At 33.1% G+C, this 25,432-nt stretch overlaps 2 protein-coding genes across 4 annotated transcripts in view; both read right to left on the bottom strand.

Annotated features, from left to right (window-relative positions):
- Positions 1 to 5,289: 5,289 nt before the first annotated feature.
- Positions 5,290 to 6,541, bottom strand: LOC128173240 (exocyst complex component 3-like). Its single transcript, XM_052838960.1, has 3 exons — positions 6,385 to 6,541; positions 6,034 to 6,126; positions 5,290 to 5,696 (listed from the first exon to the last, which is right to left on the bottom strand). Exons 1-3 carry the CDS (start codon positions 6,457 to 6,459, stop codon positions 5,619 to 5,621), a joined length of 246 nt encoding a protein of 81 aa, XP_052694920.1. The 5' UTR covers positions 6,460 to 6,541; the 3' UTR covers positions 5,290 to 5,618.
- Positions 6,542 to 14,660: 8,119 nt separating this feature from the next.
- Positions 14,661 to 25,432, bottom strand: part of LOC128173208 (exocyst complex component 3-like) — a 38,666-nt gene continuing 27,894 nt past the window's right edge. Inside the window, exons 16-26 of one of the 3 annotated variants that reach the window (XM_052838937.1) lie at positions 23,074 to 23,167; positions 22,883 to 22,953; positions 21,555 to 21,712; positions 18,914 to 18,991; positions 18,521 to 18,673; positions 18,088 to 18,190; positions 17,121 to 17,144; positions 15,769 to 15,852; positions 15,417 to 15,509; positions 15,023 to 15,079; positions 14,661 to 14,982 (exon numbers count right to left, since the gene is read on the bottom strand). In XM_052838937.1, the coding sequence (XP_052694897.1) occupies positions 14,962 to 14,982; positions 15,023 to 15,079; positions 15,417 to 15,509; positions 15,769 to 15,852; positions 17,121 to 17,144; positions 18,088 to 18,190; positions 18,521 to 18,673; positions 18,914 to 18,991; positions 21,555 to 21,712; positions 22,883 to 22,953; positions 23,074 to 23,167 (936 nt within the window). In that variant the 3' untranslated portion in view covers positions 14,661 to 14,961. Of the gene's footprint in view, positions 15,080 to 15,416; positions 15,510 to 15,768; positions 15,853 to 17,120; positions 17,145 to 18,087; positions 18,191 to 18,520; positions 18,674 to 18,913; positions 18,992 to 21,554; positions 21,713 to 22,882; positions 22,954 to 23,073; positions 23,168 to 25,432 lie in introns of all 3 variants that reach the window. The other 2 variants (XM_052838931.1, XM_052838943.1) reach the window with 2 other exon arrangements.

Here is a 25,432-nt window from a genome sequence, read left to right as displayed (position 1 = left end):
ACACCGTGAAATAGTTTCTCAAATCAGCAGAAAACTACTTGATTATGACAGAAAGCATGATGGATAAAAAGTAAATATGTCAAATAGGCGAAAAAATGTACAATTCTAGATAAAAAATGATGTTTTCAAAAATTTCATTCAGTAAACATAAACAAAAGCCCCAGGTGGATTCGAACTCATGACCTGCGGTTCACAAGTCTGATACTTTAACCACTGAGCTATGACAATATACATCTGAATCGATTGATACAAACAGTTTAACAAAACATTTAAATCGCCATCTTGTTACGTAGTGTCTTAAAAAGTATAAGTCTCGGTATAGTGAAGTACCTTAAAGAATTCCAATGTTTTAACAAAAGGAATAGACGATATCGTTTGCTTCCGGTCCATAAGCGTCGTTTGAAAAGCTAACATAGGCATTTTTAAAACAATTAGCAGGAATTCTGGTAAAAAAAAAATCAATTCGTTGGTTAACTTGCACAATACTTCTCATCTTTTCTTCCGATTTAACGCAAGAAATATATAAAAAGTATTTATAACAAAGTAAATCACACCTGATGTCAGGTTCAAGTGATTTTCATTTTATTAAAGTTTTCTAATCAAACACTGATGTAGGATGATAAAATGATTTTATATATATATATATATATATATATATATATATATATATATATATATATATATATATATATATATATATATATATATAATACATATACAAATGGTCCATTTGATCAACGACTGACATATGAGCTGCATACGGATAAGTTTTGCTCACATCTTAAATGGGTAAAGGAGCAGTTGCAATGCTGGAAGAAAACACGGCGTTCTTGAAAGTGGTAATGTTAATCTATAATTCTCATACAAAAGTCTTTTGAATAGATATATTAGTTTACTGTGAATTCATCATTATTCGTTGAGCACAAATTTTTATGGATTTTTCGTTGATGAGCCGATCCTCGATATCAAATAAAACATGACAAAATGTTAGTAGTGTAATTCTCTGTAAATTTTATTTAAAAAAACCAACAAAAAATGATGCTCATGAATAGAAATAAATCTACAGCATTACAGTCAATTTTCGTGGGTTTAATTGTGTGTCCTCCATTGCCAAGAAATACATGTAATCGCATGAAGTTTAAAAAAATTGCTTTCTATAATTATGTTTTAATTAAATATATTGTTTTCATTTCGTAATTTTTCGCTGCGTTGTGTTTTATAAATGCCGATGGGACGGAGTTGAAAGAACCGATGGAATTTTCATTTAAGAAACGAACAGCATACTAAAAACTTAACCGCGATAGGAACTTGGTTGGTCACGTGATCAAATCCTATGACTCTGGAAGTGCTTCTCAGATTTAATCACGTACCAACATGTAAATATTTGGAATTGAGCTGGTGCCTACACAATACCGACAGACAGTTAATTAATTTTTCGTTAGACTTTTTATATTAACAAGTTCATATATATGAACTTTTTAACTAGCTGTTTATTTCTTAAATAGCATTATGTAATTACTTACTCTCTGGACCTGAGTGCTTAATTTTGAAAGACGCAAAATAAAATTCAAAACCGATGAAAACATGGATTGAAGTCATGATGCAACAGACACTATCACGTGACTCAGCAAGAACACTTACATTATATCATGCATGAAATAGAAACGCAACTAGTCGACTATTGTTATGTATTTTAATATTTTTTGAAACAACTATAAAAAAAACCCATCCAATATGGTGATTTTAATTCAATCCAAAACATTACCTGAGCATGTAAAGCAGCTAAAATCGAGACTCTTCAAGACTGTACCCCAACTGATATCATTTTTATTTCTGGGTTTTATTTGCTTTGTGGATTTACATTATATAATATGAAATATTCAGCGGAGTATTTATTTACGTTGGCGCAAAATATTTTGCAATACACTTTTACATGATTTCTCACAAAGTCTACCTTTAAGGTGCCTCACTACACCGTGAAATAGTTTCTCAAATCAGCAGAAAACTACTTGATTATGACAGAAAGCATGATGGATAAAAAGTAAATATGTCAAATAGGCGAAAAAATGTACAATTCTAGATAAAAAATGATGTTTTCAAAAATTTCATTCAGTAAACATAAACAAAAGCCCCAGGTGGATTCGAACTCATGACCTGCGGTTCACAAGTCTGATACTTTAACCACTGAGCTATGACAATATACATCTGAATCGATTGATACAAACAGTTTAACAAAACATTTAAATCGCCATCTTGTTACGTAGTGTCTTAAAAAGTATAAGTCTCGGTATAGTGAAGTACCTTAAAGAATTCCAATGTTTTAACAAAAGGAATAGACGATATCGTTTGCTTCCGGTCCATAAGCGTCGTTTGAAAAGCTAACATAGGCATTTTTAAAACAATTAGCAGGAATTCTGGTAAAAAAAAAATCAATTCGTTGGTTAACTTGCACAATACTTCTCATCTTTTCTTCCGATTTAACGCAAGTAGGCTTTGGGGCATCGCTGTAGGCTCGACAGGTCTAGACATTTATAAAGCTTACATTTTATAGCAACAAAAAATTATCCCTTGTGATGCAAAACCACAGAGTTATATAGTCTAGAAAGAAATATAAAAAAAATTATAAGCAATTAATGTTTCGTTAATTTATTATAAAATCCAGTTTTTATTACGATAAGCTGTAGCTAGCTTCCGGTCTAATGTAAGACTAGTTTTCACTCTGATATTGAAATGCTATTTGTATCTTTTGAAACATAATATACCGGTATATATATCCGATTTAAATTGTGACTGGCGCCGAAAGCGCCAAGCGCTATGTATTTAGAGCTATAAATATAATTTAAAAATGTACCCATTGTAAAATCGCACACATTGTGAACATGAGAGTTCAACATCTTCCCAACTTGACCGTTTTTTTTTTTTTAATTTCGATTTTTTTTTCGTTAAGGTTTCTTCTCCCTAACTTTCTCAACCGACAATTCGTATCTCGGCTCTTTTATTTTTGATTTATAATGAGATTTATGTTATTTACCTTATCAGAGTTATGATAGCACCTAATACTATTTTTATAATTTGCTCACGTTAAACCATATTTGTGAAATTGGTCGCAAAATTAAAAGAAACTCACCTTGAAAAAAAGAGATCGCAAAGAGAATAAATATCATACTTATGGCTTTAAAGGAAATGACAATTATAAAATCATGATCTATGCAATAGCGATGTATACCATCATTTCAACCCTGTTTTATCTCTTCTTAAAAGCAGGTCAGAACCGCGCATCTAAGTAAAACAAAATAACTGGGACAAGTATTGTACATGCTTTCCTTGATGGTTCATCGGGATATGAAAGAAGTGAGCATTTCAGAAAAAAATCCGAAGTAATTTTTTTCTGCAATGATAGCTTCTTTCATGGCCCCTTTGAATCAACTAAATCAAAGCAAGAGGCCCATGGGCCACATCGCTCACCTGAGAAACAATAGGTATGATAAAATCAGCTTAATGGAGTCATAATACAAACTATCTGGACAATGTACAATAATACATGTAGATCCTGTATAAATAAAATCCATTTTCCCCCGGGATATTCTTATGTTTATAATCATTAGTCCCTTTTCTAACAGGATGATTTTATAGTCATATCATATGCTGAGTATTGCAGTTCTCAAAAAGATCCTTAACAATAGTTTATATATGGGATATAAACATACAGCAAACTTTGAACCTTCTTGTGAGGCCAAAGAATTGTCCTGGGGCGAAAGTCTGAACAATTATAAAGAATCATCTGGCTGATTAGTTTCTGAGAAGATTTTTAAGGATTTACCCTATATATTCCTTTGTTAAACTTTGACCCCCCATAGTGGCCCAAACCTACCCCCCCAGGGGTCAAGATTTTCACAACTTGGAATCTACACTACCTGAGGATGCTTCCACACAAATGTCAGCTTTCGTGGCTGATTAGTTTCTGAGAAGAAGATTTAAAGATTTACTCTTTTATATTCCTATGTAAAACTTCGACCTCCCATTGTGGCCCCACCCTACCCCCGGGGGTCATGATTTTCACAACTTGAAATCTACACTACCTGAGGATGCTTCCACACGTTTCAGCTTTCCTGGCTGATTAGTTTCTGAGAAGAAGATTTTTTAAAGATTTACTCTATATATTCCTATGTAAAACTTCGACCCCCCATTGTGGCCCCAACCTACCCCCCGGGGGTCATGATTTTCACAACTTTGAATCTACATTACCTGAGGATGCTTCCCCACAAGTTTCAGCTTTCCTGGCTTATTAGTTTCTGAGAAGAAGATTTTTAAAAATTTACTCTTTTATATTCCTATGTAAAACTTCGACCTCCCATTGTGGCCCCAACCTACCCCGGGGGTCATGAACTTCACAACTTTAAATCTACACTTCTTGAGGATGCTTCCACACAAGTTTCAGCTTTCCTGGCATTATGGTTCTTGAGAAGATTTTTGAAAATTTCTCGAAATTTTTCATCAATTTCCAATTATCTCCCCTTGAAAACGCGTGTGACCCTTAATTTTCACAACTTTGAATCCCCTTTGCCTAAGGATGATTTGTGCCAAGTTTGGTTGAAATTGGCCCAGTAGTTCTTGAGAAGATGTTGAAAATGTGAAAAGTTTATGGAAGGACGGACAGACGGACGACAGACAAAATGTGATCAGAATAGCTCACTTGAGCTTTCAGCTCAGGTGAGCTAATAAAAACTGAATATCGTAGCTAGGTCATCATATCTCTGAGAATATTTGAATATACTCTTACACTTACATTACTGACATTCAAATAGAGTAAAGACAGTCTGATAACCCCCCCCCCCCCCCCCCCCCCAGGCTGAAGTACAGATAATTGCAATGAAGAACGTTAATTTCAAAATGACAACCACATAGTCGATATCGATACTAGTATGGTTCGCCTAAAATAAACTTTTTAAAGTATAGAATAAGGCATAACTTAACAAGAACAACATTATCTATCACAAGAATCAAAATTCTAGTAACCGAAAAAAAATTTAATACTCCCATATCTCATTACTTTACATAACATTTTATTTTCCATGTTTGTACTTTTAATGACAAGTTCTTTTCGACGTAGACGGTGGATGATTTTGTAATGAGTTAACTTGTCGAAATTATATTAAATTCCTACTTACTACATTATGAATACAAAATACGGGGGTTATCATTTTTCCTACACACCAAAAAAAGGGGAAAAATTCAACACTCCCGTTATTACGTTGGCAAAAAAATTAATAAAAATTCATGTAAAAGTATAATGTAGACTCTTTGTATGTTTGTCTTTTTTTAAAAATATTTATTGGTTATTCATATTGCACATCGCAGTTTGCAAATAAGCATACAGTAAATACTTTTTCATAGAAATGAAGAAATTAAAACAAATGTGTAACATACAATCATATAAAATTATCTTTTTTCAGAGGAAAAATCAGCACAAGCCGTTAAATGAATATTACAAAATGAGACTTTTTTTCTGTTCATGGCAATATTTTAAGGCTTGTCATTTAATTATTTTTATCAACAGTTTTTGATAAAACTTAAAAAGTTAGCTCGATATTTCAGTGAATTTGATAAAACTTAAAAAGTTAGCTTGGTATTTCAGTGAAAATTCCCAGTGGTCGCTTTTTCTGAGGATCATCTTCTCCAATAGTATCGCTCACAATCTGGAAAAAAGAAACAAACTTTGGAATAATTACATCTATCTGAACTTCTTTGACACACGGTTATGACAGCATACACTAACTTGGCTAATTATATTATGAATATAAATCTTCTTATGCAGAAGAACTGTGTATAGAGAAATAGAAAAACATTCAAATCTGAAAATTAAAATATATGGCATTTTTCTTTATTCAATAAAAGTTTATAGGTTAACATATCTTTTATCATAAAATAATACTAGTTGTTAAATCTGATTGATTTTTTGACCACCCAGACTCTTTAAATAGTTAAACTGCCACGAGTACTTTTTGTACTTTGATTAATATGCAATTGCAGCACCTGTCTAGCATCGGCTCGGCTGAGATCGCCTCGACACATTAATAGATTAACCAGCTGCTCCGGTCTCATGTCTGGGTACTTAGTTACCAAACCCTGCAAAAAATTAATCAACATCTCTATATAAAAGTACTCGAATTTTGTGGTTTTCCCTACTTTCTTAATAATGACAGGAAAGATGACAATATACGTGTACTATGTGGATTTAATTTTATTTTTAGGTAAAAAAGTTATCAATTTCTTATAGTGCATGATAGTATCAAAATGAAAAAGCAAATCGTAAAAAGTAAACTCATTTTACTTTTGGGTTTTAGCAATTTGGATTCTTTTTGACATTGAACACATGTATATTACTGTAAGTTCCAGAGACATCATGGAAGAGTCCCTCAATCGTAAAACCTCGGCCAGCATTGGTAAAACCTGGAACATGTCTTCCGTCTGCGGAGTAAGTAAAAAATCACACGTGAAAGGAACGTTTTATTATTGTGCAACAAGTATCAATTAAGTTGGTTTTGCTTTCTGGCCACAATGTGTATGTGTATGACAACTTACAGTCTCTGAGTAAGCATCATCCGCGTACAGAATGATATATTTAATATAATAAGCCTTTCACTGACATTCTGATGACGCTAAAATTAACACCTGCAATTTATAATCAAAATTACACGTGACAAATGCGCAGGAGAGGTTTAGGGTACATATGGTACATGTTAGGACTTTGAGTTACTAATAAAAAGAACCCCTCAACGAATGTTTATTTATCATAATTATAATTAATAACATTTTCACCGAAACATGATCATATCATTTTATACGAATAAACAACTACTTCATAGGATGTCACTGGTACTGATCGATTCAATGTGACATTACATAATCTATTGTTTTGTAACTCCCATGCAAGATACAGACAATACTATATATATATATATATATATATATATATATATATATATATATATATATATATATATATATATATATATATATATATATATATATATATATTCATGATAAAACAATATAAATATTCATTCCTTTCAGACATCTACCAAGAAATATATAAAAAGTATTTTTAACAAAGTAAATCACACCTGATGTCAGGTTCAAGTGATTTTCATTTTATTAAAGTTTTCTAATCAAACACTGATGTAGGATGATAAAATGATTTTATATATATATATATATATATATATATATATATATATATATATATATATATATATATATATATATATATATATACTAATTGTCCATTTGATCAACGACTGACATATGAGCTGCATACGGATAAGTTTTGCTCACATCTTAAATGGGTAAAGGAGCAGTTGCAATGCTGGAAGAAAACACGGCGTTCTTGAAAGTGGTAATGTTAATCTATAATTCTCATACAAAAGTCTTTTGAATAGATATATTAGTTTACTGTGAATTCATCATTATTCGTTGAGCACAAATTTTTATGGATTTTTCGTTGATGAGCCGATCCTCGATATCAAATAAAACATGACAAAATGTTAGTAGTGTAATTCTCTGTAAATTTTATTTAAAAAAAACAACAAAAAATGATGCTCATGAATAGAAATAAATCTACAGCATTACAGTCAATTTTCGTGGGTTTAATTGTGTGTCCTCCATTGCCAAGAAATACATGTAATCGCATGAAGTTTAAAAAAATTGCTTTCTATAATTATGTTTTAATTAAATATATTGTTTTCATTTCGTAATTTTTCGCTGCGTTGTGTTTTATAAATGCCGATGGGACGGAGTTGAAAGAACCGATGGAATTTTCATTTAAGAAACGAACAGCATACTAAAAAGTTAACCGCGATAGGAACTTGGTTGGTCACGTGATCAAATCCTATGACTCTGGAAGTGCTTCTCAGATTTAATCACGTACCAACATGTAAATATTTGGAATTGAGCTGGTGCCTACACAATACCGACAGACAGTTAATTAATTTTTCGTTAGACTTTTTATATTAACAAGTTCATATATATGAGCTTTTTAACTAGCTGTTTATTTCTTAAATAGCATTATGTAATTACTTACTCTCTGGACCTGAGTGCTTAATTTTGAAAGACGCAAAATAAAATTCAAAACCGATGAAAACATGGATTGAAGTCATGATGCAACAGACACTATCACGTGACTCAGCAAGAACACTTACATTATATCATGCATGAAATAGAAACGCAACTAGTCGACTATTGTTATGTATTTTAATATTTTTTGAAACAACTATAAAACAAGAGGCCCATGGGCCACATCGCTCACCTGAGGAACAATAGGTATGATAAAGTCAGCTTAATGGAGTCATAATACAATCTGGACAATGTACATAAATACATGAAGATCCTGTATAAATAAAATCCATTTTTCCCCCTTGGAACTCGGATAGCCCTGATTGCTGAAAATATTTACAAGAGCAGACTTTAATCACCGCTCCTGCACATATATAGGGACTCAACGTTATGCAGGCAGGGATGACCGCACACCTACGCAACTCAACAGGTACCAACGTTAATGCAAGCAGAGATAACGCAAGCAGGGATGACCTCACACTTGCGCCAACAGCTCAACCTAACGCAGGGAGTGCCGCACACTTGCACTAGAAAGGCCAGAACACCAGCAGGGATGACCATACACTAGTGCTCCGCCGCAACCACCACCAATACAAGCAGGTATGACCGCACACTTGTATCAATGCGATACAGGGCAGAAATGACCGCACATTCTGTATCGTTGGTTAGAAAAACACGAAAATTAGAAAGAGCAGGGATGTCAACACCCTCAATCTCTCCGTACCTGTTCAAGTTTAACCCCAAACAGTCACTCGTTGCAATGCAATAGACACTGTCCCTATATATGTGCCAGCCTAAAATAATTCATAGTATCTAAAAATTGGAAATCAAAAATAAACAAACTAATCCAGCCTAACCCAAAACTACTTATGCAGAACAACTTATATACATTGAATATTTATTATTGTATAAAAATAATCATCACATTAATTGGTTAACAGTGGATGCATTAATTAAAATAATCAAGAATCAATAAATCAAGGGCAATAACCCAAAACAGTAATACAAAATGATTCTAATGAAAAAATAGCTGCCTGCTTCAATTTTATAGTCATATCACATGTTGAGTATTGCAGTTCTCAAAAAGATCCTTTACAATTGTTTATATATGGGATATTTAGCTACATCAAACTCTGAACCTTCTTGTGAGGCCGAAGAATTGTCCTGGAGCCAAAGTCTTAACAATTAAAAAGAATCATCTTGCTGATTAGTTTCTGAGAAGAAGATTTTTAAAGATTTACTCTTTATTCCTATGTAAAACTTTAACACCCCCCCCCCATGTGGCCTCACCCTACCCCCAGGGGTCATGATTTTCACAACTTTGAATCTACACTACCTGAGGATACTTCCCACAAGTTTCAGCTTTCCTGGCTGATTAGTTTCTGAGAAGAAGATTTTTAAAGATTTACTCTATATATTCCTATGTAAAATTTTAACCCCCCCCCCCCCAATGTGGCCTCACCCTACCCCCAGGGATCATGATTTTCACAACTTTGAATCTACACTACCTGAGGATGCTTCCACACAAGTTTCAGCATTCCTGGCTGATTAGTTACTGAGAAGAAGATTTTTAAAGATTTACTCTATATATTCCTATGTAAAACTTTGACCCCCCATTGTGGCCCAACCTAACCCCAGGGGTTATGATTTTCACAACTTTGAATCTACACTACCTGAGGATGCTTCCACACAAGTTTCAGCTTTCCTGGCTGATTAGTTTCTGAGAAGAAGATTTTTAAAGATTTACTCTATATATTCCTATGTAAAACTTCGACCCCCCATTGTGGCCCCAACCTAACCCCAGGGGTTATGATTTTCACAACTTTGAATCTACACTACCTGAGGATGCTTCCACACAAGTTTCAGCTTTCCTGGCTGATTAGTTTCTGAGAAGAAGATTTTTAAAGATTTATTCTATATATTCCTATGTAAAACTTCGACCCCCCATTGTGGCCCCACCCTACCCCTGGGGGTCATGATTTTCACAACTTTGAATCTACACTACCTGAGGATGCTTCCACACAAGTTTCAGCTTTCCTGGCTGTTTAGTTTCTGAGAAGAAGATTTTTAAAGATTTACTCTATATATTCCTATGTAAAACTTCGACCCCCATTGTGGCCCCAACCTAACCCCAGGGGTTATGATTTTCACAACTTTGAATCTACACTACCTGAGAATGCTTCCACACAAGTTTCAGCTTTCCTGGCTGATTAGTTTCTGAGAAGAAGATTTTTAAAGATTTATTCTATATATTCCTTTGTAAAACTTCGACCCCCCCCCCCCATTGTGGCCCCACCCTACCCCCGGGGGTCATGATTTTCACAACTTTGAATCTACACTACCTGAGGATGCTTCCACACAAGTTTCAGCTTTCCTGGCTGATTAGTTTCTGAGAAGAAGATTTTTAAAGATTTACTCTATATATATTCCTATGTAAAACTTCGACCCCCCATTGTGGCCCCAACTTAACCCCAGGGGTTATGATTTTCACAACTTTGAATCTACACTACCTGAGGATGCTTCCACACAAGTTTCAGCTTTCCTGGCTGTTTAGTTTCTGAGAAGAAGATTTTTAAAGATTTACTCTATATATTCCTATGTAAAACTTCGACCCCCCATTGTGGCCCCACCCTACCCCCGGGGGTCATGAATTTCACAACTTTGAATCTACACTACCTGAGGATGCTTCCACACAAGTTTCAGCTTTCCTGGCTTTCTGGTTCTTGAGAAGAAGATTTTTGAAAATTTCTCGAAATTTTTCATTAATTTCTAATTATCTCCCCTTGAAAACGGGTGTGGCCCTTAATTTTCACAACTTTGAATCCCCTTTGCCTAAGGATGATTTGTGCCAAGTTTGGTTGAAATTGGCCAAGTAGTTCTTTAGAAGATGTTGAAAATGTGAAAAGTTTACGGACAGACAGACGGACGGACGGACAGACGGACGGACAGAGGGACGACAGACAAAATGTGATCAGAATAGCTCACTTGAGCTTTCAGCTCAGGTGAGCTAAAAACCCATCCAATATGGTGATTTTAATTCAATCCAAAACATTACCTGAGCATGTAAAGCAGCTAAAATCGAGACTCTTCAAGACTGACATACCCCAACTGATATCATTTTTATTTCTGGGTTTTATATGCTTTGTGGATTTACATTATATAATATGAAATATTCAGCGGAGTATTAATTTACGTTGGCGCAAAATATTTTGCAATACACTTTTACATGATTTCTCACGAAGTCTACCTTTAAGGTGCCTCACTACACCGTGAAATAGTTTCTCAAATCAGCAGAAAACTACTTGATTATGACAGAAAGCATGATGGATAAAAAGTAAATATGTCAAATAGGCGAAAAAATGTACAATTTTAGATAAAAAATGATGTTTTCAAAAATTTCATTCAGTAAACATAAACAAAAGCCCCAGGTGGATTCGAACTCATGACCTGCGGTTCACAAGTCTGATACTTTAACCACTGAGCTATGACAATATACATCTGAATCGATTGATACAAACAGTTTAACAAAACATTTAAATCGCCATCTTGTTACGTAGTGTCTTAAAAAGTATAAGTCTCGGTATAGTGAAGTACCTTAAAGAATTCCAATGTTTTAACAAAAGGAAGAGACAATATCGTTTGCTTCCGGTCCATAAGCGTCGTTTGAAAAGCTAACATAGGCATTTTTAAAACAATTAGCAGGAATTCTGGTAAAAAAAATCAACTCGTTGGTTAACTTGCACAATACTTCTCATCTTTTCTTCCGATTTAACGCAAGTAGGCTTTGGGGCATCGCTGTAGGCTCGACAGGTCTAGACATTTATAAAGCTTACATTTTATAGCAACAAAAAATTATCCCTTGTGATGCAAAACCACAGAGTTATATAGTCTAGAAAGAAATATAAAAAAATTATAAGCAATTAATGTTTCGTTAATTTATTATAAAATCCAGTTTTTATTACGATAAGCTGTAGCTAGCTTCCGGTCTAATGTAAGACTAGTTTTCACTTTGATATTGAAATGCTATTTGTATCTTTTGAAACATAATATACCGGTATATATATCCGATTTAAATTGTGACTGGCGCCGAAAGCGCCAAGCGCTATGTATTTAGAGCTATAAATATAATTTAAAAATGTACCCATTGTAAAATCGCACACATTGTGAACATGAGAGTTCAACATCTTCCCAACTTGACCGTTTTTTTTTTTTAATTTCGTTTTTTTTTTTCGTTAAGGTTTCTTCTCCCTAACTTTCTCAACCGACAATTCGTATCTCGGCTCTTTTATTTTTGATTTATAATGAGATTTATGTTATTTACCTTATCAGAGTTATGATAGCACCTAATACTATTTTTATAATTTGCTCACGTTAAACCATATTTGTGAAATTGGTCGCAAAATTAAAAGAAACTCACCTTGGAAAAAAGAGATCGCAAAGAGAATAAATATCATACTTATGGCTTTAAAGGAAATGACAATTATAAAATCATGATCCATGCAATAGCGATGTATACCATCATTTCAACCCTGTTTTATCTCTTCTTAAAAGCAGGTCAGAACCGCGCATCTAAGTAAAACAAAATAACTGGGACATGTATTGTACATGCTTTCCTTGATGGTTCATCGGGATATGAAAGAAGTGAGCATTTCAGAAAAAAATCCGAAGTAATTTTTTTCTGCAATGATAGCTTCTTTCATGGCCCCTTTGAAGCAATAGGCCCATGGGCCACATCGCTCACCTGAGAAACAATAGGTATGATAAAATCAGCTTAATGGAGCCATAATACAAACTATCTGGACAATGTACAATAATACATGTAGATCCTGTATAAATAAAATCCATTTTCCCCCTGGATATTCTTATGTTTATAATCATTAGTCCCTTTTCTAACAGGATGATTTTATAGTCATATCATATGCTGAGTATTGCAGTTCTCAAAAAGATCCTTAACAATAGTTTATATATGGGATATAAACATACAGCAAACTTTGAACCTTCTTGTGAGGCCAAAGAATTGTCCTGGGGCGAAAGTCTGAACAATTTTAAAGAATCATCTGGCTGATTAGTTTCTGAGAAGATTTTTAAAGATTTACCCTATATATTCCTTTGTTAAACTTTGACCCCCAATAGTGGCCCAAACCTACCCCCCAGGGGTCAAGATTTTCACAACTTGGAATCTACACTACCTGAGGATGCTTCCACACAAGTGTCAGCTTTCGTGGCTGATTAGTTTCTGAGAATAAGATTTTTAAAGATTTACTCTTTTATATTCCTATGTAAAACTTCGACCTCCCATTGTGGCCCCACCCTACCCCCAGGGGTCATGATTTTCACAACTTGGAATCTACACAACCTGAGGATGCTTCCACACGTTTCAGCTTTCCTGGCTGATTAGTTTCTGAGAAGAAGATTTTTCAAAGATTAACTCTATATATTCCTATGTAAAACTTCGACCCCCCATTGTGGCCCCAACCTACCCCCCGGGGGTCATGATTTTCACAACTTTGAATCTACATTACCTGAGGATGCTTCCCCACAATTTTCAGCTTTCCTGGCTTATTAGTTTCTGAGAAGAAGATTTTTAAAAATTTATTCTTTTATATTCCTATGTAAAACTTCGAGCTCCCATTGTGGCCCCAACCTACCCCGGGGGTCATGAATTTCACAACTTTAAATCTACACTTCTTGAGGATGCTTCCACACAAGTTTCAGCTTTCCTGGCATTATGGTTCTTGAGAAGATTTTTGAAAATTTCTCGAAATTTTTCATCAATTTCTAATTATCTCTCCTTGAAAACGCGTGTGACCCTTAATTTTCACAACTTTGAATCCCCTTTGCCTAAGGATGATTTGTGCCAAGTTTGGTTGAAATTGGCCCAGTAGTTCTTGAGAAGATGTTGAAAATGTGAAAAGTTTATGGAAGGACGGACAGACGGACGACAGACAAAATGTGATCAGAATAGCTCACTTGAGCTTTCAGCTCAGGTGAGCTAATAAAAACTGAATATCGTAGCTAGGTCATCATATCTCTGAGAATATTTGAATATACTCTTACACTTACATTACTGACATTCAAATAGAGTAAAGACAGTCTGATAACCCCCCCCCCCCCAGGCTGAAGTACAGATAATTGTAATGAAGAACGTTAATTTCAAAATGACAACCACATAGTCGATATCGATACTAGTATGGTTCGCCTAAAATAAACTTTTTAAAGTATAGAATAAGGCATAACTTAACAAGAACAACATTATCTATCACAAGAATCAAAATTCTAGTAACCGAAAAAAAAATTTAATACTCCCATATCTCATTACTTTACATAACATTTTATTTTCCATGTTTGTACTTTTAATGACAAGTTCTTTTCGACGTAGACGGTGGATGATTTTGTAATGAGTTAAGTTGTCGAAATTATATTAAATTCCTACTTATTACATTATGAATACAAAATACGGGGGTTATCATTTTTCTTGCACACCAAAAAAGCGGAAAAAATTCAACACTCCCGTTATTACGTTGGCCAAAAAATAATAATAATAATTCATGTAAAAGTATACTGTAGACTCTTTGTATGTTTGTCTTTTTTTTTAAATATTTATTGGTTATTCATATTGCACATCGCAGTTTGCAAATAAGCATACAGTAAATACTTTTTCATAGAAATGAAGAAATTAAAACAAATGTGTAACATACAATCATATAAAATTATCTTTTTTCAGAGGAAAAATCAGCACAAGCCGTTAAATGAATATTACAAAATGAGACTTTTTTTCTGTTCATGGCAATACTTTAAGGCTTGTCATTTAATTATTTTTATCAACAGTTTTTGATAAAACTTAAAAAGTTAGCTCGGTATTTCAGTGAATTTGATAAAACTTAAAAAGTTAGCTCGGTATTTCAGTGAAAATTCCCAGTGGTCGCTTTTTCTGAGGATCATCTTCTCCAATAGTATCGCTCACAATCTGGAAAAAAGAAACAAACTTTGGAATAATTACATCTATCTGACCTTCTTTGACAGACGGTTATGACAGCATACACTAACTTGGCTAATTATATTATGAATATAAATCTTCTTATGCAGAAGAACTGTGTATAGAGAAATAGAAAAACATTCAAATCTGAAAATTAAAATATATGGCATTTTTATTTATTCAATAAAAGTTTATAGGTTAACAAATCTTATATCATAAAATAATACTAGTTGTTAAATCTGATTGATTTTTTGACCACCCAGACTCTTTAAATAGTTAAACTGCCACGAGTACTTTTTGTACTTTGATTAATATGCAATTGCAGCACCTGTCTAGCATCGGCTCGGCTGAGATCGCCTCGACACATTAATAGATTAACCAGCTGCTCCGGTCTCATGTCTGGGTACTTAGTTACCAGGCCCTGCAAAAAATTAATCAACATCTCTATATAAAAGTACTCGAATTTTGTGGTTTTCCCTACTTTCTTAATAATGACAGGAAAGGTGACAATATAAATGTACTATGTGGATTTAATTTTATTTTTAGGTAAAAAAGTTATCAATTTCTTATAGTGCATGATAGTATCAAAATGAAAAAAGCAAATCGTAAAAAGTAAACTCATGTTACTTTAGGGTTTTAGCAATTTGGATTCTTTTTGACATTGAACACATGTATATTACTGTAAGTTCCAGAGACATCATGGAAGAGTCCCTCAATCGTAAAACCTCGGCCAGCATTGGTAAAACCTGGAACATGTCTTCCGTCTGCGGAGTAAGTAAAAAATCACACGTGAAAGGAACGTTTTATTATTGTGCAACAAGTATCAATTAAGTTGGTTTTGCTTTTTGGCCCACATGTGTATGAGTATGACAATTTACAGTCTCTGAGTAAGCATCATTCGTGTACAGAATGATATATTTTTAAAATATAATAAGCCTTTCTCTGACTTTCTGAGGACGGTAAAATTAACACCTGATATTTATAATCAAAATTATACGTGACAAATGCGCAGGGGACATTTAGAGTACACGTGAGGACTTTTAGTTACTAATAAAAAAAGAACCCATCAACGAATGTTTATTAATCATAATTATAATAAATAACATTTTCACCGAAACATGATCATATCATTCTATACGAATAAACAACTACTTCATAGGATGTCAGTGGTACTGATTCAATGTGACATTACATAATCTATTGTTTTGTAACTCCCATGCAAGATACAGACAATACTATATATATATCTATCTATTCATGATAAAACAATATAAATATTCATTTCTTTCAGACATCTAACAAGGAAATATGTCAAAAGTATTTATAACAGAGTAAATCACACCTGATCTCAGGTTCAAGTGATTTTCATTTTATAAAAGTTTTCTAATCAAACACTGATGTATGATGATAAAATGATTTAAAATATATATATGCTTTTGTATATATATGATACATATACAGATGGTTCATTTGATCAAAGACTAACTCATGAGTTGCATACAAATAGGTTTTGTTCACATCTTAAATGGGTAAAGAAGATGTTGCAAAGCTGAAAGAACACACTTCTTGAAAGTGATAATGTTGGTCTATAATTCTCATACAAAATTATTTTGAATAGATTTATTAGTATACCGTGAGTTCATCATTATTCATTGAGCACAAATTTTAGTGGATTTTTCGTTGATGAGCCGATCCTCGAAATCAAATAACGGAAATCTATGTTAGCAGTGTAATTCTCTGTAAATTTTATATAAAAAAAAACCCACAAAAAATGATGCCCATGAATAGGAATAAATCTACAGCATTCAGATAGTGTTTGGAAGAACAAAGTTTATAATACTTCTGTACATACTTTGGGTGGGAGAGAAACGAACATGAATCGATAAGAAAAACAGAAGGCACTGATAATGATACACATGTAATGATATTTGAAAACTCATGCTAACAACAGAAGTTTTTCAATACTTTAACAGCCTAAAATGCCATCAAATGGCAATTATTTTTGAAGTTTTGCATGCAGAACTAAACTTACTATGGGCAATTGCATTGGTTCTGTCTAAAACAAAATACATTATCCATGTATTTCATTTCGTTTTCAGAAAAAGAGAAATCAAAGAATATCAATAAAAAGAGCTCCACTGGCCTTAACAGTAAGTAACAAAGTCTAATTTTAAAATTAAAATTTACAATTCTCTCAGATGTCCAAAAGCTGTGAAAATGATTTTTGAAAAAAGGTCAAATTTTGAATTTTGGCCCTTCTTCAAGGGCCCCTGTAAAGCAAGAGTCATAAAATTGAAAATTTACATTTCTTTAACCTGAAGATGCATCATACTACATTACAAAAGAACTAGCAATGTAGTTTTCAAGAAAAAGAAAAAAATTGTTAAATTGTTAATATGTGACACATAATGAGGATAAACAACAACATATGGATAAAAATTACAGTAGACCATATCTTTTTTAAGTTAAATGTAAGTAAAGGTTAAAGGTCATTAGTAAAGGTCAAGTGTCAAATTTTCTTTCATGGAATTTGTCACACAGTGTTTCACCAACACACCTCATTTGGCTCTTATAAAGATAAAATTATTCACTTAGATTGAACAGACTGTCCTTTTAAATCAATTTGTATCTATATAAACATGTACTGGTATCTTGTACCATAAACTCAATAGATAAATACATTACTTCAGTGAAATGTATTTGGAAAAGGAAACTACTTGGTTTTAAAAGACAATAAAGAAACAGATAAAAAATTCTTTTAAGCACTCAAATTGAGATAAAAATATGATCTTTGAACTTAGTTTATTTAATCCTAAGAGCTAGAAATGTGTACCATCACAGAATAAAACAATGGATCATTGTCATTGTTTCACTATCTTGGATCTTCGTTGATTTTTCATTTCAAAATGCAGTAAAATTTTGTGATGCCACGTCGTGTTGAAATGCAAAAATGAACACACACAGCCGGAGAGTTTGAGCATTAAGTCTGTACTACTGACCTTGTTTGTATACTTGTGAAACAGGGCCCCCATTTGTTCCGATTCCTTACAAATCTTTTCTGCTGCAATCTTTCTCTCTTCATAAGTCTTGAAGGAAAGTTTCCTGCATGACAAAACAAATTAATTGTCTTGCAATAAAAGGATACCAAGATACACGAGTTGACCCTTCATGTAATTTTATAAAAATATTTCTTAAAAGTAACAGATGAATGGAAAAATGAAACTATATGCATGTATTTCTGATTCAGCAATATTTTTTAGCATCAATTCATTTCAACCAAAATATTTTTGCTTTATGATAGAATTATTTTGAGCTGATAGCTCATCCAACTTGTTTTTTACCTTAATTTTTTTTTAAGAAAGTGGTACAGTGTATAAATTAATCACTTTAATATTAAGTTAAATTATTTTTGTACAGTTTTGCAATACTGACTTGGAGAGTAGCGCTTTAAGGTACTCTTGCAGCACTTTTCTCTGCCCTTCCTCCACCACAATTGTGTGGAAAACTGGCTTCAAGTGGACAAAATCCACACTGTAGTCATTCCATGTGGCACATATCACCTCCACTGGGTGACTACTTTGCTGCCTATGTAATAAAATAAGTTACCTTCATTTGCTGCAAAACTTTGTTAAAAAAATTCAGAAACAAATTTAAGAGTATTGAATAATGTGTTTCCTACTTCAACATAGAAATACAGTGTATAAATGTACATTTTACAAATAGAAGATAGACTCAATTTTTTGTCTAACTTGTTGGGGAAAAACCCACGTGCAAGCTACATGTACCTTAAGCATAATAAGTTTAAAAGGTACATGTATTTCATACCATTGTTTCGTCATCAGTTCTTCAAAACACTTGATGTTCTTTAAATCAATAAACACTTCTTCCAGTATGCAATTTGCACTGAAAATAGAATTTGGTAAAAAAAAATTTATATAAGTGTGAATTTGTTTTCATAAGTGTGTGGATGTACACCTACTAGTATATGATATGAACATGTAACCAGAAGCCTTGAGATAGAGTGCAAGTTGTGACCATGACGTTAGTCGATATATCAAAGCATTTTTGTTTTAAACTACAATGCAATATCAAGTATTTGCTCGTAAACAGGATATTATCTTACTGGTAAAATAAGTTTTCCAATGTATGAAAATTGAGTTCTTGTACATGCAGGTATATTCTTCCACGATCGCTATTTTTGGTCCCAACGGTATGGGTTTTTTGTAAATGAAAATTAAGTATTCTCATATTCTACACACCACTCTTTAAGTATTAGGTTATGATTAGGGATGACAATGCAGTTAGTTGTAATTCTTTTAACTGATTATAGGTAATTAGAGTAAAAGTTAAATACAAAATACATGTATCTATGTATTCTGACTAAGGATTTTTTTAATTTTTGAAACATTAAATATCATTGGTTTGAGTGCTGCAATCAATTTACACATACAGATTTAAAATGAATTCAAATCATTAAAAAACAACTTCATAAAAAGCTCCAAAAAAAAAAAATCCATGAACGGCTCATTGTTCGTAGTCAATATTTTTGTAAAAAATTCAATATTGCATGTTTAAAAATTGCTGGTATCATAATTAGCCCACTACAATATACATGTACAGTATACTATAATGTAAAACATTGTCAACTTTTAACTTCAGTCACATTTCAAAAAACGACCAACAGCCAATGGTTTTTGAGGAAAAAATGGGTGTATTTGGTTGACAAGCTTCCGTTCAAAAGCCATTTTGTTGGCAATTTTGACCCCTTTTTACATTGGCCTACCAATTGTGTCCATCGGACCAAGTTATAAATTTTTCTGCATCGGGGGCTAATTTTATGTCCGTCGTCAGTCAATCGAAATATAGCAGTCCAAACCTGGCGCAGTTTTTTGTTCGAAGTAAATATACAATTCTTTCAATGGGTGGTATTTTAGCTCTCAGGTCGTCCATCCGAATTTTTTCAGATGTGGAGCTACAGAACTGCAGCTAGTCCACATTCAGACATCAGTAATTTTCTTAAATGTCTGTCGGCACACACCGACTGATGACCAAAAATCTACCAACAGTCAACTGGTCTATCCGGTAATTTTGAAAATTATGAAAATGATGGAAGACTGACCGCATATGAATTATAATTAACATCTACCATCTATCGGTTGATGAGCAGTGTCCAGAAAGACGACACCATGCTTTAGACTTATTTCATCAACAAATTGAACACAATGCCCACGTGGTCACAGATGAATATTCAGCAACTGCAAAATTGCTTATGTGATTGGCTGACCTTAAAAATTTAACTTGATAATCAAGTGACGATTCAGACTAATAAATATTCCAACTTTTGAAGATACTGGTGTTTCTAGAACTTAATGTGACTGATACTTGTCATCCGATACTAGTGTCGAGTGATCATGGTTCCTTTGCACAACAATCCACTTCAATGTGACCTAGGCATAATAATTCATTACAGCGCTGGGAGAAGACATTTTTTAATAAGTAAATTCTCTTTTTTTATTTCAATACGTGAGAGAATATGTGACATTTTAAGGAGATTAAAATAATATCGATAGGATTTGTAAATCATTAGTGCTCTATAGTTTATTCAGTTACAGTCAGTATGATGGAGACCTGATTGGGAATTTAGCAGAACCATCATAATTGCAAAGTAGACAACATTGATATTGTGACCATCTCAAAGGGCCACACTTTAAAAGTGGACAAATGGATGAAGAGAATCTCAAAGAATTTTGCTTTGACAGTGACCTATAACTTAGAAATTTTCAGCTGGCATAAAACTTTTAATTCAATCTCATAAACCCTTACATAGAGGCATTTTTGTTTAATCTGAGCAAGATTAAGAAAATGAGAAGTAATCTATGGTCATGATAAAGATTTCCGCTATGACCATCACATTGACTTGGCTCAAGATCACTGCATGCCATTAACCAAAAAGCTCTGTTTCAGTAAAGTATTTGCCAAAAAGAGCTAAGTGGAGAGTATATATATTCTCTTTAAGAAAGGATTTATTTTTATCTGATATGACCTTGACATTTGATCTACAAACACCATTCAAAATCACTGCATACCCTTTAAATACAGCATGTAGGTGAAGTATGAGCCAGATTGGAGCAAAGGAAAAGAAGATATGCTCCAAACAAAGATTTTTCATACAATTCTGCTATAACCTTCACATGTGACCTTGAAAATTCGTTCAAGATCACAACACACCCTTTACTCAAAAGCTCTGTTAATGTGAAGTATGATATAAATAGGGCTAAGAGGAAAGCATATATGCTCTGAAAAAAAAGTGTGGTTTGATATGACCTTGACCCTCAACCTACAAACTTCATTCAAGGTCCCTGCACACTCTTTACCTAAAGGGACTTTGTAGGTGAAGTATGCGCCAGATTGGGCCAAGGGGAGTCAGTTGTTCAGTTAAAACAACAATAAAAGTTGATTAACTCACCCAAAGCTTCCAATTCTGTTAAACTCATCTGTAAGGGTCTGGAAGCGGTCTTTCCTTATACAGAACTCATCTTTGTTGTCGAGTTCCTCCTTAAAGTAGCGCTTTCTGAGCTGAGTCATATACTCCCCAAAAGATATACAATTGTTTGTGTTGGCAATCTGTAAAAAAAAATTTTTTGGCAATGTGAATAACACCTATTTATTATGTACATTTGCAATACAGTTGAACTTTGATATATCATTCACTGATATCTCAAACACAATGGATATGTTAAAGTGATTTGGAAGTCCCAAACACTTATTTTTTATGTATTTTACCCTCAATGCTTCAAATACTCTGATGTCTCAAAGTTTTTAAACAGGGACGGGCATTTCCCTTTGTTACAAGTGTAATTCGTTATATCCATCAAGTTTACAACATATAATGATGTCACGGGAAATGAAAGTCACTTCGCTTTGAATTAAGCGTCAATTCATTATAAGCATGTTTGCTATAACCATGTTTTACTGTTCCAGAATTACATCAATGTGCACTCTTGTGATAATGTAATTTCTTCATTGGGAATATATTGAGAGGAACTGTTGAAATAAATGTTTTAACCAATTTCAATTGCTGTCTCTTTGTACCATATAAAATCCCCAAACTCTGTGTCTATGAATATATGTATATCTTTTTTAATTATAATTGATTTTAAATATCCATACAAATTTAAAGAAAAATTATTTTAAAATGTTTTTGTTAACCATTAACAAAAGTACAAGCTACCTTATAAAGTCATCAAAGTAGCTTGGATAAGGTGCATGTAAATAATTGTTACAGGCTCACAATACACAGCTGAATGTATCAAAATACATATTAATAACCTATTTTATACGCTAAACCTGAAACCGAGTATCTATAAATACATCCCCATTAATTTGCTCTTTTATAACCGATCATAAGAAGTATATACACTAGTATTGATCAAATGATACTCAATACCCAAGCAATTAAATACAAATAATGCCAAAAAAAGAAATCTCTCTACTGTGAAAATTTATACCCTCTTTGTATTTTATGGGGGTTGGATGGTCAAGGCCATTTCTTGACTTTATTGATTTCCTTAATAAGAAGAGTTCTGTATAAATAAAGAGTAATTTTTATCACAATTCTTAGACAAAAATATATGGAGTTTTTTTTTTTAATAAATAATAGTTTATATCTTAAAAATTAATATTGAAAAGAATGATAGAGAGGGATACAGTCTGTGAAATCATAATCACTATTTCCTGGAAATGTAAAATATCTAAATTGGGAATATAAACTGACAGCATTTAAATTTTACTCACCATGTAGTGAAGATAAAACTTTGGCTCACTGCGATCTTGTAAATGTCTATCACGATAGCTCTGGATTGCACCTTTCGGGGGAAAATATTAACAGTACAAGATATTAATTGAAAAAAATAAGTCATTTATAAAATGAATGAATTATCTGATCTAAAAATACCCCTACAGGTACAACATTTAAGACATGATACCTTTGTATTCTTTAGCGTAGTGCGAGAGCTCATCTGTAAAAAGCTCAATCACTTTTTTCACCATGTCTTCTCCAATCATCTGAGCCACTTGAAGCTGAAAATATAGTTCAGCGTTTCAACAAGAGATTTTTGCTTGTTGCATTTGCTGCAGACACAACAAGAGTGTCTTCCTTCATTCTATGTAAAGCAAATTGCTTTGGTGTGTAGGGCAAGGTATTAAAATCTTCAGTATTCATTCCTGGTAAAAGTTATTTGGTATAGTCAAACCTTGCTACATTGACCTTTTAATAGGACCAAGAAATTGCTTTGGTGTGTATGGCAAGGTATCAAAATCTTCAGTATTCATTCCTGGTAAAAGTTATTTGGTATAGTCAAACCTTGCTACATTGACCTATTAATAGGACCAAGAAAAAACCTTGAAATATCTATAAACCAGAGATATAATTATGATATCATAAAGAAGACTGCTTGGAGCGTCCAACTCTCTTAAGTATTTCTATATATCTACATTTGCAAATATGCTTCCTTTAATGAACCTATACAATAGCAAAAACATTCAATTCTGTGTGAACTTTTTAATGACGTCACAATGATTGTCGCACACCCTTACCGCTTGACGGTTGCATTAATGTAAACTTTCAAATCCCAGTTACTTTAATAATTCTGAACAATTTGCTCTTTTCAAATGTAGATATAAGTAATAAACAGCACTGTTGAAAAGTTCACCAGGATATTAACTTGGTTGGTACGTGATCAAATCTTCCGGGAAGCCTTTTGGACTTCACAAAATTTGATCACCTGACCAACCAAGTTCGTATCCCTGTGAACTTTTTAACTTGCTATTTATTTCTTAAGGTGGAATAACACACCTGGAAAAAGTCACTCAAATTAAGTTTTTGATAATGAAAGATATAATGATAAATAAACTGTACAAATGTCAAACAAGTGAAAATTTTGCAGTTTGGGGATAAAAAATGAATATCTAAAATAATTATTCCAGTAAGTAACAACAAAAGCCCCTGCGGTATTCGAACTCGGGATGTACAGATCACAAGTCTGACACTTTATCCATTTGGCTGTGGAGTAAGTTACATGATTCAGCCCATAAAATCCTTTTAATAAAACAAAATGTCGTTTCAATCAGCGGTCAGCCATTTTGTGATGATGTGTTTTCCACCTTCAGAATATCAAAGACATTAAATTTCAAAAGTGTACGCATGTAAAGCATCACAATCACCTTTGGAATTTAAAATACATTTTTGCTATCATATGGCACAGATCAAGCTATAAAAAAACACCTACAAAAAAGTTGTATCAGTCTAATAAGGGTGTGATTTTTTATTTAGGACAATTTTTCATTTTATCTTTACTTATTTTTCACTATATATGTAAGAGTAATTCAATTTATGTTGCTGATTCCATGAAAATCACCATATATGGACTCATTCCCTGCAAAACAGACTGATTCATCAGTTTGATGATCTCATAAACACCTATTCAGAACACACGATATATTCCAAATAAAATAATGAGTATTCATTATCAAATACATGTAATTTAATTTTGGTTGCAATGCCCTCTTGATTGGCTATACAAATTCAACTATATTACCTAGGTCACAGTATGACATGCTTGCAATTTAATTATATGACTTATAACTTGTTAAATACATGAAGAATAAAATTTACATTAAAGTTGAATATTTTTATCAAGGGATGTCAGCAAGATTCCAGTTCCTCTCAAACTCCTGCTCTTGGGGAACTGACATCTTGTTGATTCAACAAAAGCCCCCTTTAAGTGTGCAATTATCATCACACCTAATACATCTTGAATACTGTAAACCATTATTTTTATTCGCGGCGACTTTATTTCGCGATTTACTGCCAATAAACTGGTTCGCGACGACTAATGTTAGCGACCAAGCCTTATCCAGACCTGTATTGTTATAAAAACTATAGACAAAGGATTGGTTTGGGGCAAGAAATACTCGCATCGACAAGGCTCTCGCTAACCTCGCGAAAATTTCTCGCATGCGAATAAAAGTTGGTTTAAGTACAATGAATTTAATTCACAATTGAGGGGGGGTGTGAAAAGTTCACATTGTCTCAGTTATTAAGCAAAAATAAAAATTGAAGTACCGGTAGGTATATTTGTGTATTGTTCATATACATTATTTTGAAAAGAAGTATGAATTCTTTCATGTGTAGATTTTTAACATTTTGTACCATATTACAGCAAGATATTAAATCTGAGAAGTAAGAATTTTCTATAAATAAATCCTTTCACTTAAAGGACAATGCATTCCATACACTACAGCAACTTATTAAATCTGACATTGAAGAATTACCAAAAATAAAAC

The sequence above is a fragment of the Crassostrea angulata genome, chromosome 1, assembly GCF_025612915.1.
Source record: "Crassostrea angulata isolate pt1a10 chromosome 1, ASM2561291v2, whole genome shotgun sequence".
NCBI classification, from domain to species: domain Eukaryota; kingdom Metazoa; phylum Mollusca; class Bivalvia; order Ostreida; family Ostreidae; genus Magallana; species Magallana angulata.
This window is presented reverse-complemented; position numbering and strand designations above follow the sequence as displayed.